Source organism: Delphinus delphis, chromosome 20, assembly GCF_949987515.2.
Source record: "Delphinus delphis chromosome 20, mDelDel1.2, whole genome shotgun sequence".
In the NCBI taxonomy this organism is placed as follows: Eukaryota; Metazoa; Chordata; class Mammalia; order Artiodactyla; family Delphinidae; genus Delphinus; species Delphinus delphis.
The window spans coordinates 13650991-13666923 of NC_082702.1; the positions used below are offsets into that span (position 1 = coordinate 13650991).

Genomic DNA, 15933 nt, shown 5'->3' on the forward strand with positions numbered 1-15933 from the left:
TGCCGCAGAGCAACTAAGCCTGTACATCACAACTACTGAGACTGCCCTCTAGAGTCTGCGAGCCACAACTACTGAAGCCCGTGCACCTAGAGCCCGTGCTCCGCAACAAGAGAAGCCACCGCCCGCCGCAACGAGAGGAAGCCTGCATGCAACAACGAAGACCCAACATAGCCAATAAGTAAATAAATAAATGTTCCTTAAAAAAAAAAAAAAAAGACTTAGTATAAAAAAAAGAATTTAAAATATCTGATAATTTTTACATTGACTATATGTTGAAATATTATTTTGGTAGAGTAGGTTAAATAAAACATGGTTAAAAATAATTTCACGTGTTTCTTTTTACTTCTTTTTTTTTTTTTTTTTTTTTTTTTGCGGTACGCGGGCCTCTCACTGTTGTGGCCTCTCCCGTTGCGGAGCACAGGCTCCGGACGCACAGGCCCAGCCGCTCTGCGTCATGTGGGATCTTCCCGGACCGGGGCACGAACCCGTGTCCCCTGCATCGGCAGGTGGACTCTCAACCACTGCGCCACCAGGGAAGCCCTCTTTTTACTTCTTTTTTTAAATGTAAGTATTAGAAATTTCTTTTTTTAAAAATATTTATTTACTTATTTTTGGCTGTGTTGGGTCTTAGTTGTGGCACGCGGGATCCTTCCTTGCAGTGCACGGGCTCTTCGTTGCGGCACATGGGCTTCTCTCTAGTGGTGCAAGAGCTCCAGAGCGCGTGGACTTAGTAGTTGCAGTGCGTGGGCTTAGTTGCCCCGTGGCATACGGGATCTTAGTTCCCCCGACCAGGGATCAAACCCGCGTCCCCTGCATTGGAAGGTGGATTCTAACCATTGGACCACCAAGGAAGTCCCAGAAATTTCTTAAGTATATGTGTTGCCCTCATTGTATTTCTATCGGGCAGTGCTGCTCTACAGGACCAGCAACCCAGGTATCCATCAGATAAACTGTCAGGTAAGGGAAAAGTGATGGAGGGGCAGCAGTAGATAAAAGGAGGTTTAAAGAAACAGCAACCAGGGACTTCCCTGGTAGTGCAGTCGTTAAGAATCTGCCTGCCTATTCAGGGGACACAGGTTTGAACCCTGGTCTGGGAAGATCCCACATGTTGTGGAGCAACTAAGCCCATGTGCCACAACTACTGGAGCCTGCACACCGCCACAAAGAGTAGCCCCTGCTCTCCGCAACTGGAGAAAGCCCACGCGTAGCAACGAAGACCCAACACAGCCAAAAATAAATAAGTAGATAATTTTTTTTTTTAAAAAAGGAGAATTTAAGAAATAGCAACCAATAGCACTGGGTGGCCTTGTTTGGATCCTGCTTCAAAGAAATTACAAAAAATTATATGTGGTCTTTAGAAGATCTGGAAATGTGAACGTTGGCCAGACATTTGATGATTTAATGAACTACGGATCTTTTTCATTTTGTCTTTATTGCTTTGTTTTTAGTTAGGAGTGATAATGACACTGTGGTTTGTTAAATAGAAGGAAAGCTTTTTAAGACCGTATATTGTATAGTTCCATTTATATGAAGTGTCCAAAACAGGCAAATCTATAGAGACAGAAAGTAGATTAGCTGCCAGGGGCCTGAGTGGGGGAAATGGAAGTGACCGCTAAAGGGTATGGGGTTTCTTTCTGAGGTGATTAAAATGTTCTAATTAGATTGTAGTGATGCTTGCACAATTCTGTGAATATATCAAAAAAACATTAAGTTGTACCTTTTAAATGGGTGAATTTTATAGCATATGAATTATATCTCAATAAAGATGTTTTTTAAAAGGAAGTCTTTTAATTTAGAGATAGGTACAAAAACATTTGCTAACAAAAAACAATAAAGAAAACCACAAAATAGTACTAACTAAGAATAAATTAGTAGCCTGAAATGTGTTTTCACCCACCAGGAAGGGCTTTCCAAACTGTAGTAGATGTTTTGGAATCTGCAAAGTACTTATCATTGGAGACATGTTTTGCAAACTGTCAAGAACACTGTCAACCACGAAGAACTTGGGAAGCCCTAAAATAATTCTATATATTTTTCTTTTCTTAATAAATTTATTTATTTATTCATTTATTTAATTTTTGTCTGCATTGGGTCTTCGCTGCTGCACGCGGGTTTTCTCTAGTTGCTGACAGCGGGGTCTACTCTTTGTTGCGGTGCGCGGGCTTCTCATCGCGGTGGCTTCTCCTGTTGCGGAGCACAGTCCCTAGGCGCGCGGGCTTCAGTAGTTGTGGCACACGGACTTAGTTGCTCCGCGGCATGTGGGATATTCCCGGACCAGAGATCAAACCAGTGTCCCCGGCATTGGCAGACAGATTCTTAACCACTGCGCCACCAGGGAAGCCCTCTATATATTTTTCAGTGAAGATTTACATGTGAACGGAAATGCAGAAATAAATGTCCAGAGATATGAACATCTAGAGGATAACTGTGGCAGCCTTTGAAGAGGCGGGATGAGAGTAGGGTTGGGTATGGGGACCAAAGGTAACCTCAACCATAGCTATAAGTTCTGAATTTCTCTACAAAAGGACTGAATCCCTGTATTATCTATTCTGTTAAAAATTAATAAAATATTTAAAATAATTTTCTACATAAAAAGCAAGTCTTATGCATGGCCAACCCTCTCTCCCCAAAGCCAACCAACCAACCAACAAAACAAACCACCATAAGCAAAGTCAAAAGACAAATGCTGAACTAGAAAAAAGAAGGACACCTCATATCACTAACAAAGTTATAGTCAGCCAAATATAGAAATCAAGAAGAAAAACACCAACATCCCAATAGAAAAGTAAACCAAAGCCATGGTCAGTTCACTGAACAAGTAATACAAAAGAAGTAACATGAAAAGATGCCTAATTGCACTCGTAACAGGAGAAATGTGAATTAAAACTTCACTCAATACCTTTTTTCACCTATCAGATTGGCAAAAATCCAAATATTTGACAATGTGGTCTGGTGGTGAGGCTGTGGGAAAACAGGCAGTCTCACATTTTACTAATGAGAAGGAAAAATGCAGGGCAAGATCGGTCCAAATGACAAATGAATTTACCCTTTAACCCAGCAATCCCACTTTTGGAAGTTTACCTTTAGATACAACTCACGTACAAAGTGATGTACATACAAAGGTAATTGTTCTAGCCAGCATTGCTAGTGGCCCATGTGGAGCCTTCCTCAACACTCTTACTGGAAATCAGCAGTATAAGTTTACAATATCTGTCCTATAAACGGCACCTTTGTACAGTGCACAACTTGTACAACTATCCATGGCCACCCTAATGACAGCATGTGTTGTAATGGCAAAAGACTGGGGGAAAGTGAGTGTCCATCGACAGGGAATAATCAAATAAACCATAATATATACACAAAGTGGAGTACTGGAAACCTATAAAAAATAATCAGGACACTCCCTATATCTCTAGAATATATTGTTAAGTGATACAGGCCAATGTATATAGCTTATTACCTATGATGTAAGAAAAGAGGAAAATAATATCTAGAGAAAATGATAGAAGGACACAAAAAAAGAAACTAATGCTTACTCACAGCAGTGGGGGTGAAGGAAGCGTAGGTTGAGAAAGGGGCGGGAATGAGACTTCTCACACTTCATACTTTGCTATATTTTACTTTAAAAATTATGTGAATGTATTATTTATTCAAAAAATAAAGCCAATGCACTTTTAAAGTTACAGATTGTAACTTTGTGAAACAGATATTGAGCTACAAAATGTTGTGTACGTGACATCAAATCTTGTGATTTGTGAAACCCTGAATCGTCAGGAGGGATCTTTGCCCATTTTTTAAAAAATCACCTTATAACTGAAAGTTTGTACCCTTTCACCAAACTCTCCCTTTTTCCACCACCTCCCAGCTTATGGAAACCACTCACTTTTCTACTCTCTGTTTCTGAGTTTGACTTTTGTTTTTACATTTCCCATATGTGATACCATGCAGTAGCTGTCTTTCTCTGGCTGGCTTATTTCACTTAGTGTAATGCCCTCCAGGTTCATCCATGTTGCTGCAAATGACAAGATTTCCAGCCTTGACCAAGGCTGAATGATATTTCACACACACACATACACACATACCACATCTTCTTTATCCATTCATCCATAGACAGATACTTAGGTTGTTTTCACACCTTGGCTATTATGAGTAATGCTGCAATGAATGTGAGAGTGCAAACATCGCTTTGCAATTATAGTTTCATTTCCTTTGCATAGATACCCAGAAATGGGATTCCTGGGTCCTACTGTAGTTCTGTTTTTCATTTCCTGAGGAACTTCCATTCTGTTTTCCATAGTGGTTGCACCAGTTTACATTCCCACCAACAATGGACAAAGATACCCTTTTCTCTACATCCTTGCCACACTTGTTATCTCTTGTTTTTTCGATAACACCCATCCTAAAAGGTGTGAGGTGATATCTCACTGTGGTTTTGATTTGCATTTTCCTGATGATTAGTGATATTGAGCACTTTTTCTTGTACCTGTTGGCCATTTGTATGTCTTCTTTGGAATAATGTCTATTCAGGTCCTTTGCCCATTTTTAAATTGGGTTATTGGTTTTATTGCTTTTGAGCTATAATGACTTCTTTGTATATTTTGGATATTAACCCCGTATTAAATATGTGGTTGGCAAATATTTTCTTCCATTCCGTAAGTTGCCTTTTTTTTTTTTTTTTTTTTTTTGCAGTACATGGGCCTCTCACTGTTGTGGCCTCTCCCGTTGCGGAGCACAGGCTCCGGACGCACAGGCTCAGCGGCCATGGCTCACGGGCCCAGCCGCTCCGCGGCATGTGGGATCTTCCCAGACCGGGGCACGAACCCGCGTCCCCTGCAACGGCAGGCGGACTCTCAACCACTGCGCCACCAGGGAAGCCCAGCTGTCTTTTTTTTGTCGATGGTCTCCTTTGCCGAGTAGAGTCATTTTAAAATTATAAATGATGCGACTTTAGCTCCTGCACCGTCCTTTTTGGTTCTCTTGCAGTCCCTACTGAGACTCTCACCCTAACCTGCCTGTCTTGAGAGTCGAGCTGGGACTCCCCAGAGAGGGCCTGGCACCCAGGAGGTGCTCACTGACTGTTTATTAGGCTAGATTAGTGGATGAATCTGGAGGCAGTGTACTCTGGAACCAGACTGCCTGAGTTCTAATCCCAGCTTTGTTACTTATCAGTTGTGTGACCTTAAGCACAGCACTTTAACCTTCCTGTGTCTCAGTTTCCACTTCTGCAAAATGGGAATAAAAAATAGTCCTTACTGGGACTTCCCTGGTGGTCCAGTGGTTAAGAATCCACCAATGCAGGGGACACGGGTTTGAGTCCTGGTCCAGGAAGATCCCACATGTCGCAGAGCAACTAAGCCCGTGTGCCACAACTACTGAGCCTGCGCTCTAGAGCCCATGAGCCGCAATTACTGAAGCCCACATGCCTAGAGCCTGTGGTCCACAACAAGAGAAGCCACCACAGTGAGAAGCCCGCGCCCCACAACAAAGAGTAGCCCCCGCTCACCGCAACTAAAGAAAGCCCGCACACAGCAATGAAGACACAACGCAGCCAAAAAAAAAAAAGTCCTTACTACCTAAGGGTTACTGTAAATTAACATTCATTTACACACAGGACCTGACACAGGTGAGAACATGATACATATTAGCTCTTATTCCTGAAGGTGCAGGGCTCAGGGACAGTGATGCTTAAGAGGCTGCGAGGGCGACAAATAAAGACGCAGACCTACTAGAGAATGGACTTGAGGGCCCGGGGAGGGGGAAGGGTAAGCTGGGACGAAGTGAGAGAGTGGCATGGACATATATACACTACCAAATGTAAGATAGCTAGCTAGTGGGAAGCAGCCGCATAGCACAGGGTGATCAGCTCGGTGCTTTGTGACCACCGAGAGGGGTGGGATAGGGAGGGTGGGGGGGAGGGAGACGCAAGAGGGAGGAGATATGGGAACATATGTATATGTATAACTGATTCACTTTGTTATAAAGCAGAAACTACCACACCATTGTAAAGCGATTATACTCCAATAAAGATGTTAAAAAAAAGAGCCTGCGAGAGATTGGCAGGGAAGGTGGGGGTCCCAGGAATGCATGGCACAGACGCCCAGGGGAGAAAGGCATTGCCGAGGGGGAGGAAATGGCCGACTGTGGCAAACGCGGCCAAGATGACAAGTCAGAGGAAAGATTTAGGGTGAAGAGGTCACTGATGATCTTAGCTGGCGTAGTTTCAGGAGAGTGACAGGGACAGAAGCCCCGAATCAGGGAAGGAGTGGGAGGTGAGAAAGGAGTGAGTGAGGGTAGATAGCTCTTGGGAGGCGTGGCTGAGAAGCGGGGAGACAGAGAGGCAGGGAGGCTCTCAGAAGGCATCTGGGAGGCATGGGGCACTTTGTATTCAACTCAGGAGACCCTGGGTTTATTTAAATGCTGACGGACAACAGTGATTGCAATCCCTAGAATAAAATAAGAAGTCATGAGTCTATACCCATACAAATGAATGAGTGAATGAACGAACAAACAAACAAACAAATAAATAAATGGAGGAGAAGGGAAAAACTCTTCCTTACAGTAAAATCGTACCTAGTGTGTGGAGAAAAGGGAACCCTCTTACACCGTTGGTGGGAATGTAAATTGGTGCAGCCACTACGGAAAACAGTATGGAGGATCCTCAAAAAACTAAAAATAGAGTTGCCATGTGATCCAGCAGTCCTACTCCTGGGCACACACCCAGAGAAAACTATATTTCAGAAAGATACATGCACCCCTATATTCATAGCAGCACTATTTACAATAGCCAGGACATGGAAACAACCTAAATGTTCATTGACAGATGAATGGATAAAGAAGATGTGGTCCAAATATACAGTGGAATATTACTCAGTCACAAAAAAGAATAAAATAATGACATTTGCAGCAACGTGGATGGACCTAGAGATTATCATACTAAGCAAACTAAGTCAGAAAGAGAAAGACAAATACCACATGATAGCACTTATGTGTGAATCTAAAATATGACACAAATGAACACATCTGTGAAACAGAAACAGACTCACAGATATAGAGAACAGACTCGTGGTTGCCAAGGGAGAGGGGGAGGTGGGGGAGGGAAGGATTGGTAGTTTGGGATTAGCAGATCCAAACTATCACATGTAGGGTGGATAAACGACAAGGTCCTACTCTACAGCACAGGGAACTATACTCAATATCCTGTGGTGATCAACCATAATGGAAAAGAATATGAAAAAGAATATATATATATATGTGTGTATAACCAAATCACTTTGCTATACTGTAGAAATTAACACAACATTTTATTGCAATATGGTAAGTCAACCATACTGCAATAAAATGAAAAAAGGTACCTAGTAAAGGTAAAGGGTACAGGGAAGTTAGAAAACCACCATTTCTCAACTGCCATAGTAGTAATCGTTGAGACAAGTATCACTGATAGATGCTAACCCTGAGAGGGTGCGCAGGATATTTACATAGTCTCAAAGCACATCTTCACAAGATACCAAGGGGAACGATAGTATCAGTACAGTGGAGACTCTGGTAAACACCACCTTCACCATGTGACCAAGCTAACACCAACTGTAATGGGAAGAACCAACATCACATGCCTCCTGATAGAATGCACTGAGAAAGACATAGCCCTCCTCTGATATTCCTGCCAAAGGTGTATAACCTGAATCGAATCACAAGGAAAACTCAGACAAACCCACACTGAGGGCCATCCTATAAAACAACTGGCCTCTATTTTTCAAAAATATAGAGATCATAAGAGGCAAAGACAGATCAAGGAAGGGTTCCAGATTGAAGGGAGCTAAAGAGACAGGATGCCTAAATGTAATCCCTGGCCCTGGACTGGATCCTTGACAAGGAAAAAAATTTCTTCAAGAGCAAAAACTGAATAAAGTCTGTAGATAGCAGGATTGTCTCAATGTTGATTTCCTGATTTGAATAATTGTTTTGTGGTTATGTAAGGGAATGAACTTGTTCTCAGGAGATACACACTGAAGTATTTAGAGGTAAAGAGGAATTATGATAGAGCAAATGAAGTAAAAAGTTAATATTTGGGGGACTTCCCTGGTGGTCCAGTGGCTGAGACTCCGAGCTCCCAATGCAGGGGTCCCTGGTCAGGGAACTAGATCCCACACGCCGCAACTAAGACCACGCATGCCGCAATTAAAGATCCCATATGCTGCAACTAAAAGATCCTGCACACTGCAACGAAGACCCCCCTTGTGCTGCAACTAAGACCCAGCACAGCCAAATAAATAAATAAATAAAAAGTTAACATTTGGGCAATCCGGGTGAAAAGGTATTCAGAAATTTTATGTACTGTTCCTGCAACTCCTCCATAAGACTGAAGTTATTTCAAAGGAAAAATTTAACAAAATGGTGATGGGAAAGATCTGGCAGTAATAATAATAGGTAATATCTCTTGTACTCTCCTGTGTTCCAGGCACTGCCCAGGCTCTGTTCACCCACTGCCTAACCTCAAAGCAGTCCTGTGAAACAGTTAATGTTATTATCTTAGCCCCACTTCACAGAGGAACCTGAGGCTTAGAGCGGATGAGTGGCTTACCTGGGGTGGAAGGGTTGGCAGAGGCAGGTGAGTGGGCTCCTGGACAGAGCTGGTTCCTGCATTTCCCTCCTAACAGCCTCATTATTTAGACCTGCAGTGGTCGTTAGTGACTGCCTCTCCCTTTAGTCTATAAGCCCCATGAAGGCAGGGCTGTGTCTGTCTCAATCATTGCTGTGTCCATGGTATCAGCACAGAGCCCAACACAGAGGAGAAACCCAATAGATGGTTATCAACTGAATAACTGATCTCTATTTATAATAATGATAATATTATGACTGTTAATAATGATAATAGAAATAAGGTTCTCATCTGTGTTGATGCATTTCATATTCAAAACAAGTCCAAGGATGATAATTTTATCCCCGTTTTACAGATAAGGAAACTGAGGCATCCAGAGAAGTCTCTTGCCTACAGCAGGCAGCCAGAAGGGCATGACTGGTACTTGGCACCCCACCCATCCGCCTTCCAGTACTCACCTTCTGGAAGTCCTTCTTGGAGATGAGGCCACGGGGGTCAGTGACGTAGTCCTGGAAGGCCTCAGAGCCCACAATGTCCTTGAGTTTCAGGAACATGTCGAAGAACTTGAGGATCATCTCCACGTTGGATGAGGATTCCACAAGCATGTCCACCATCTGCCGGGCAATCATGCCGTTCACCACGTTCCCTGCAGGCAGCCCCAGGTCAGTGTGGCTCAACAGAGCCTCCCTTCTGGATCCCCATTGGGCTTGCCTCCCTCTCCAGCTCAGGAGCCACCAGGATCCACTGCGCTGGTGGAAGCTTCCCTGGCCAGCTCCTGTACCTCCCCTCAGAGGGCAAGGGTCACTTTCTGATCTGCCTCGGCATCAGGTGTGAACCTGGCTGATTCTGTCTATGTCCTCCTCCCCCGATAGCTGGGGGAGTCATCAACAAGGATAACAATGGCATAAACTAATGGCGGGTCCAGATGCCATGCCAGGTGCTGCACTGACACGACCTCATCTTTGTAAGGAACGTGTGTCACTATTCATTTTTATAGATGAGGAAACAGACTCAGAGAAAGTCTCAAACTCAGGGTTACACAGCCAGTAAAGGGGGTGGGGAGGACTTGAACCCAGAGCTGCCTGACCTCTGAGCTCACACCACCTAAGCCTTCCACTAGCCCACAGAGGCCAGGCAGGTCCACAGATGAGTGAGGTAGGCCAAAGACAAGACAACAGGGAGAGGTGGAGACTGTGGTAAACTGGGACCCCACACCCCCTCTAAAGCAAACTGGCGCCACCTTTTTTTTAACAGAATTTTATTTATATTTATTCATTTATTTTTTGGCTGTGCCACACAGCTTGCGGGATCTTAGTTCTGCCACCAGGGACTGAACCCGGGCCACAGCAGTGAAAACCCCAAATCCTACCCACTGGACTGCCAGGGAACTCCCCAAACTGGCTCCAGCTTCTTTTTGTACCTTTCAATTTTCATATAATTTCAAATTTACAGGTAGTTCACAAGAATAGTGCAAGGGAACCCTCATGTATTCCAGATTCATCAACTGTTTACATTTTGCCATGTTTGCTTTATAATACCTCTCCCTCTCTATTTTTTTTTCACCGAACCATTAAGGACTAAGCTGTAGACGTGAGGCCTTTTTACCCCTAAACGTTTCCACATATATATTCTTAAAGACGAGGACATTCTCTTATATAATCATAGTGCAGTCATCAAAATCAGATTGAACATTGATATGACAGTTATTTAATCCAGTTCAGCTGATTTTTCCCATGTGAGAATGCGGATGCATGGTCACTGAATCTTTCAATTGTTCAAAAAAATGTTTAAAGGGATTTTTGATTGTTAAATCTGATTTTTTAAAAATTAATTGATTATTTTTGGCTGCTTTGGGTCTTTGTTGCTGTGGGCAGGCTTTCTCTAGTTGCGGTGAGCGGGGGCTACTCTTCCTTGCGGTGGCTTCTTCTGTTGCGGAGTCCGCGGCATGTGGGATCTTCCCAGACCAGGGCTCAAACCCGTGTCCCCTGCATTGGCAGGTGGATTCTTAACCACTGTGCCACCAGGGAAGTCCCTTTACATCTGCTTTTTAAAAGCTGATGACTAGTTACCAAAAATTTAAAACATTGTAGGAGGATTATTCATTGCAACATGGTTTGTAATAGCAAAGTATTTTTTAATTAAGAACCTTGAATGTCCATTGATGGGGTGTGGTTAAATGAATCACTGTATCCCCACGCAATTAGTACTATGCAGCCATATAAAAGAATGAGGATGCTGTTATGAACCTCTATAGGAAAAAGTCTTTGTCTACAAGTTAAATAATTTTATTAATTAGTAATAAATTATGGTTGTTTTAAATCACTACGTTTTGGGTATATTTGTTAGGCAGCAAGAGCTAAATGACATATTCAGCAAATAAATATTCAGTGCATAAATTTTAAAAAGTGTCCAGGCCACTCACCTAATTAAGATTTCTCTGGCGATCCGATAAATTACTATATCTACAGTCAGGACCTGGCACATAATAAGTGCCCAATAAGTGTTTGCTGAGCTTCTTATAGCAACTTAAATGCAATGACCCTCACATGATATCAGATGGGGTTGAAGGTTAGGCTCTCCTGGGTCTCAGAGGGCCATTTTTAGGATCATCTGAACATTGGTACCCTCCCCTTACCCCCACCCACTAGGAGTTTACCTTCTAGTAGTGACAGCAACATCACCACCATGTCCTTCTGTAGATCCAGCAGCTCCTTCAACAGCTCGATCTGGCTCGAGTCCTAGAGACCCCACATCCCAGCTTTGTGAGGGCTCTTCTCAGCAGAGACGCCTCCCCCACCTCCAGCTGCTTCCACCCACCCAGCAGGGCCTAAGACCCCTTTTCTTTCCCCCTCTTACCTCCGAGGGGACCCGAGTCCCGACATGTTCCTCGGAAGCAGGGGAAAAGGCAGAGAGACAAGACTGTGGGGTGAGATTGGCACTTTGGGGGAAGTGGGCCCAACAGGTGACGTGTAAGGACAAGGGCTGGCAGACAAGGAGAACTGGGAGGTGTATGGGGACCTGAGAGCAGATGCTTGGAGCCAAGAGAGACAGAGACGGACAGGGGCAAATACTGGGGACAGTGACACAGACCTGGGAAGAGATGAGAGTTCAGCACTGCACCTGGCCTACGGTGGGTGCTTCACACATGTTTGTTGAATGAATGTGTGATCGAAAAAGTGGGACTCTGGGTTCAGGAAGAAGGCTGTGGGACACAGCTATGTGCTTTCTGGTAAGCCATTTGGGAAGAATGGCTCTCCTGTCACAGTGTCTCATGTAGGGTCCACAGAAGTCTCCAACATGGTCAAAGTTCTGCCCCCTGGTCCCTATTTGTATTAGGTTGAGCTACATAAAATTGCTAGCCTTCAGTCATTTCTCACCAACAAAGTGGTAATTTCATATGGTTCTACCTAATGAAATGGAGGAAGGGGAAGGGTACCAGATAAATGGGATGTAAGGCTCCTTCTACCCCATGCTACTTCTAGAGTTGCTGATTCTAATCCTAACACGTCTCCACAGTTCCAAAGCTCTGCATTCTGACTCTAAGATTCCAACATTCCAGGATCTCAAGATCCTAAGATGGGTGAGTCCTGTGGTGTGTGCCTGTCCATGATGTAGCCCCTTGATTCTCTCAACAATCCCACTCTCAGAGCCTATGGGACTAACCCCATCTTCCGGGTTGTAGGGGTGGGTACATAACCAGGACTGGCCAATCAGAGCTTTCTTTCCCCTGGCCAGGGTGATTGGTTCAGGAATGAGCATGTGACCTAGTAGTCGAATAAGAGAATACGGCAGATCTTTTCCTGGATCTAAAGAGGTGTTCTCTTCCCTCTGGAGCTGTTAGTGGAGCTCATGAAAGCCCAGGGCATCATTTTCCCAGCCCATGGGGAGCACCTGCTTGAGAATGAAGCTAGAGAGGAGAGGGACATTTCTACTAACAGCACTATAGGCCCCGGATCTGATCTGTGATGTGAACTGATAAATTCTTTTTTTGGAAGCTACCACTTTGCATTGGATTTCTAGCCCTTGCAATTTAACCTAGACTACGGCTGAGGAATTAATTCTGCAGGATTTGGAACACTACACTAAGATACCAATATCCTCTAGAATTTTAAGATTACAGCAACAGCCCCACTTGTACTCACTGACGCTAAGAAATTGCATTCTTAAGTTCAACTCCTTTCAAAAGGTCAGATGACACCAGACAGGGTTTCTGCCAGCCCCTGTGGTGCCTTTGAATAAATTAGAAAAAGGCTTCCCTTCTTCAAGACTCTTTCCTGTTGGGAAATTATAATATACAGAATATTGCCATCTGCTGGAAAACTATTGTAATAAATACACCGATATATGTATGACGTCTAGGATGTGGATGGTGCCGTTTCAGATGCTGGGCCCTGCTGCAGCGCATATGGCAGCCTTGAATATGTTTACCAGACAGAAGCAGAACAAATGGATACGGTGTTTGTGAGGCATTGACAAGGCTGCAAAGGGGCGGGGGTGGTGGGGAAAAGGGGAGCACGAAGATGCTAGAGATGGGAGACGGGGCTCGACAGGGACCTTACATCATGGATGCCCTGGATAGATGTCATCTGCCGCAAGCAGAATAAAGAAGCAAAACACCCCTTCAGCCCCAGGCCCAGATCTAGAAGCCTACCCTCATCCTATCCCTAGTCCTGTCCGAATCTGGGTGACCTCATCAGAGGGGAAAGAACACCAACCAATCATAGAGGAGCTCTGGACCAGAGCGGGCGGGCCCCAAACGTCAGCCCAAGGGAACTGTAGATGGATAACCGGCCGATTGGCGGTGGCAGAGGAGGAGGCGGGGTCATGGAGAGAGCCAATCCAGAAGAAAGATGGATTTGGCCACGGAGAGGGACCGGTCTGCAACCTGCTGGGAGCACTGGGGTGCGACACGGACCGACGGGGCAAAACTTGGAAACGTGCCAGTTGGGGGATGCCTGGAAGCAGTTGGATGAAAAACAGAGAGGCCCGAACCTGAGCGAGCTTCATCATCATGTGGGCAAACACGTGCAGGAATCCCACCACGGCGTCCCAGAGGCGGCTGTGCGCTAGACTCTGCTGGTTCCCGGTGCAGGGCCCCTGTGGGGCAGAGAGAGGTTCTACGTGAGCGCGAGGCAGGGCGCGGGATGCGGAACTGCCCCGCCCCGCCGCAGCGGGCGAGCCCTACCTGAATGTATTCGGTGAGGCTGTTGAACACCTGTTTAGCCACAGACATGGCCTTGGAAAAGTTCCTCTTGCCCTGCTCCTCAATGACATCCTTGCCCGAGTAGTACCAGTAGAAGTCGCTGATGGATTCCTGGGGGGCAGACACAGTGTGAGGGGCTGCTGGTGCCAACCATGGCCCAACAGACCCCGACCCGGGTCACACCTGGACGGCCTCACAGCCTCACCTGAAGCCGCAGGAGGTAGTCCACAGTACAGATGATGATGTTAATAGTGGTTGTATTCCCTGTCTGTGTCCGTAGGTAGTTTTGGAAATCTAGAGAGGTGAAAAGTCACTCATTTATTGAGCATCTACCATGTGCTAGGGGAGGTGGACAGTGAGTCCTTTATTCTTTTATGCAATAAATGTTTATTGAGGGCCTATTGTATGCCGGAAGGCATATAATCATTAATTTACTTAAAGCTCTTTATCAGTACCTACTATGTGTTAGGGGAAGATGGAGGATCATTTATCCATTTGTCTAATAAATATTTATTGAGGGCCTACTATGTGCCAGATGTGGTGGAGGGCCAGTCATTTACTCATTTTTTTCCCCAAAGTATTTATTGAGCACCTACAATGTAGCAGGGGGAAATGGAGATTCAGCCTTCGTTTGTTCACAAAAGTTTTTTACTGAATGCCTACTATGTGCTGGGGAGATCGGAGATTGGTTATTTATTCATTCATTTATCCAAAAAATATTTATTGAGCACCTACCAAGAACCAGAGGAGATAAGCATTTGTTATTTATCTGTTCATTTATTTAATATATATTTATTGAGCATATACTATATGCTAACGGGAGATGAAGACTGGTCACATACTTTGATACTACAAATTTCCTGAGCATTTATTATGTGCCCTGGAGATACAGCAGTAGAAGACAAAGTCCCTGCCCTTGTGAAGTTTATATTATCATGTAGTAAGTTTTCAGTCTTTTCTAACTGCAACCTACAGTAGGAAATCCAGTAAGTACATATTTACACTGAGACCCAGTACACGTGTCTAATCTGAAATTACATCCACATATACCCGAAACAGAAGTTTCACATACCCTTACTATGTGCCATACGTTCTGCTATTTTCTGCCCTGTAACTAGTCTAGTCAACTACAAATGAATTCTGAACTCAACCCACTGAATGTGTAGTTCTCAACCTCCCAACCCTGGCTGCACATTAGAACTACCTGGAGGATTTTAAATATCCCGGTGCTCAGACCCCATCCCAGACCAATTAAATTAGAATGCCTGAGTGAAACCTGAGCTTTAGTGTCTTGTAAAGCTCCCCAGGCATACCAATGCGCAATTAGGAATGAGAACCTCTGCGATAAACTTGATTCACGACCCTCTGGTGAGTTGGTTCCCACTATTTGAAAAACATTGCTCTATGGCAGAAAGCTGATAACTGTTAGAGCTGAGTGATGGCTTCTTGGGGGCTTATTATACCATTCTCTCTACTGCAGGGTGTGGTTGAGAAGTTCTGGAATAATAATGATGATGATGATAAAGGTTGTGATGGGGGAAGCTCAGGGGGTTGGAGGAGCCCAGAGGAGATGCTTGACCCAGACAAGGTGGTCAGGGAGGGCTTCTTGGAGGAGGGGACCTCTGAGCTATGACCTGAAAGATGAGTAGGAGTTGGCTGCGCAAATTCCTCGCTGTGTGACCTCAGGCAAGTTATTGAACCTCTCTGTGTGGCAGACTGTGCCTTGGTTCCCCCATATGTAACACGGTGGTCACAATAGGCCCTACTTTAAAGAGCTTTGGTGAGGTTTTAATGCTTTAGCATGTATAATGAACTGAGGACAGAACCTGGTACATAAGTGCTCAATAAACAATAGCTGTTCTTAAAGGGCCTTAAAGAGAGTGCTGAGGTTAAGAGCTGCACTTTGGAGCAGTGACTCTCAAAACATGGGCCCAGACCAGCAGCGTCAGCATCTTCCGGAAGGAAACCTGTTAGAAATGCAAATTCCTGGGCTCCGCCCCAGAATTACTAAATCAGAAAATCTGGGATGGGGTCCAGAAGCCTAGTTTAACAAGGCCTCCTGGTGATTCTTAGGTACGCTTGAGTTTGAGAACAACCTCTGTAGGCCCATTTGCCAAATGACCAATTCATCAAA

At 44.6% G+C, this 15933-nt stretch overlaps 1 protein-coding gene across 2 annotated transcripts in view; it reads right to left on the bottom strand.

Moving 5' to 3' along the window:
- Nucleotides 1–15933, bottom strand: part of RYR1 (ryanodine receptor 1) — a 117747-nt gene that overhangs the window by 21303 nt on the left and 80511 nt on the right. For both annotated transcript variants that reach the window (XM_059999263.1, XM_059999264.1), the window contains 5 exons: nt 14005–14093; nt 13782–13910; nt 13589–13693; nt 11253–11334; nt 9055–9242 (listed from right to left, as the gene is read on the bottom strand). In XM_059999263.1, coding sequence (XP_059855246.1) covers nt 9055–9242; nt 11253–11334; nt 13589–13693; nt 13782–13910; nt 14005–14093 — 593 coding nt within the window. The remainder of the gene's footprint in view (nt 1–9054; nt 9243–11252; nt 11335–13588; nt 13694–13781; nt 13911–14004; nt 14094–15933) is intronic.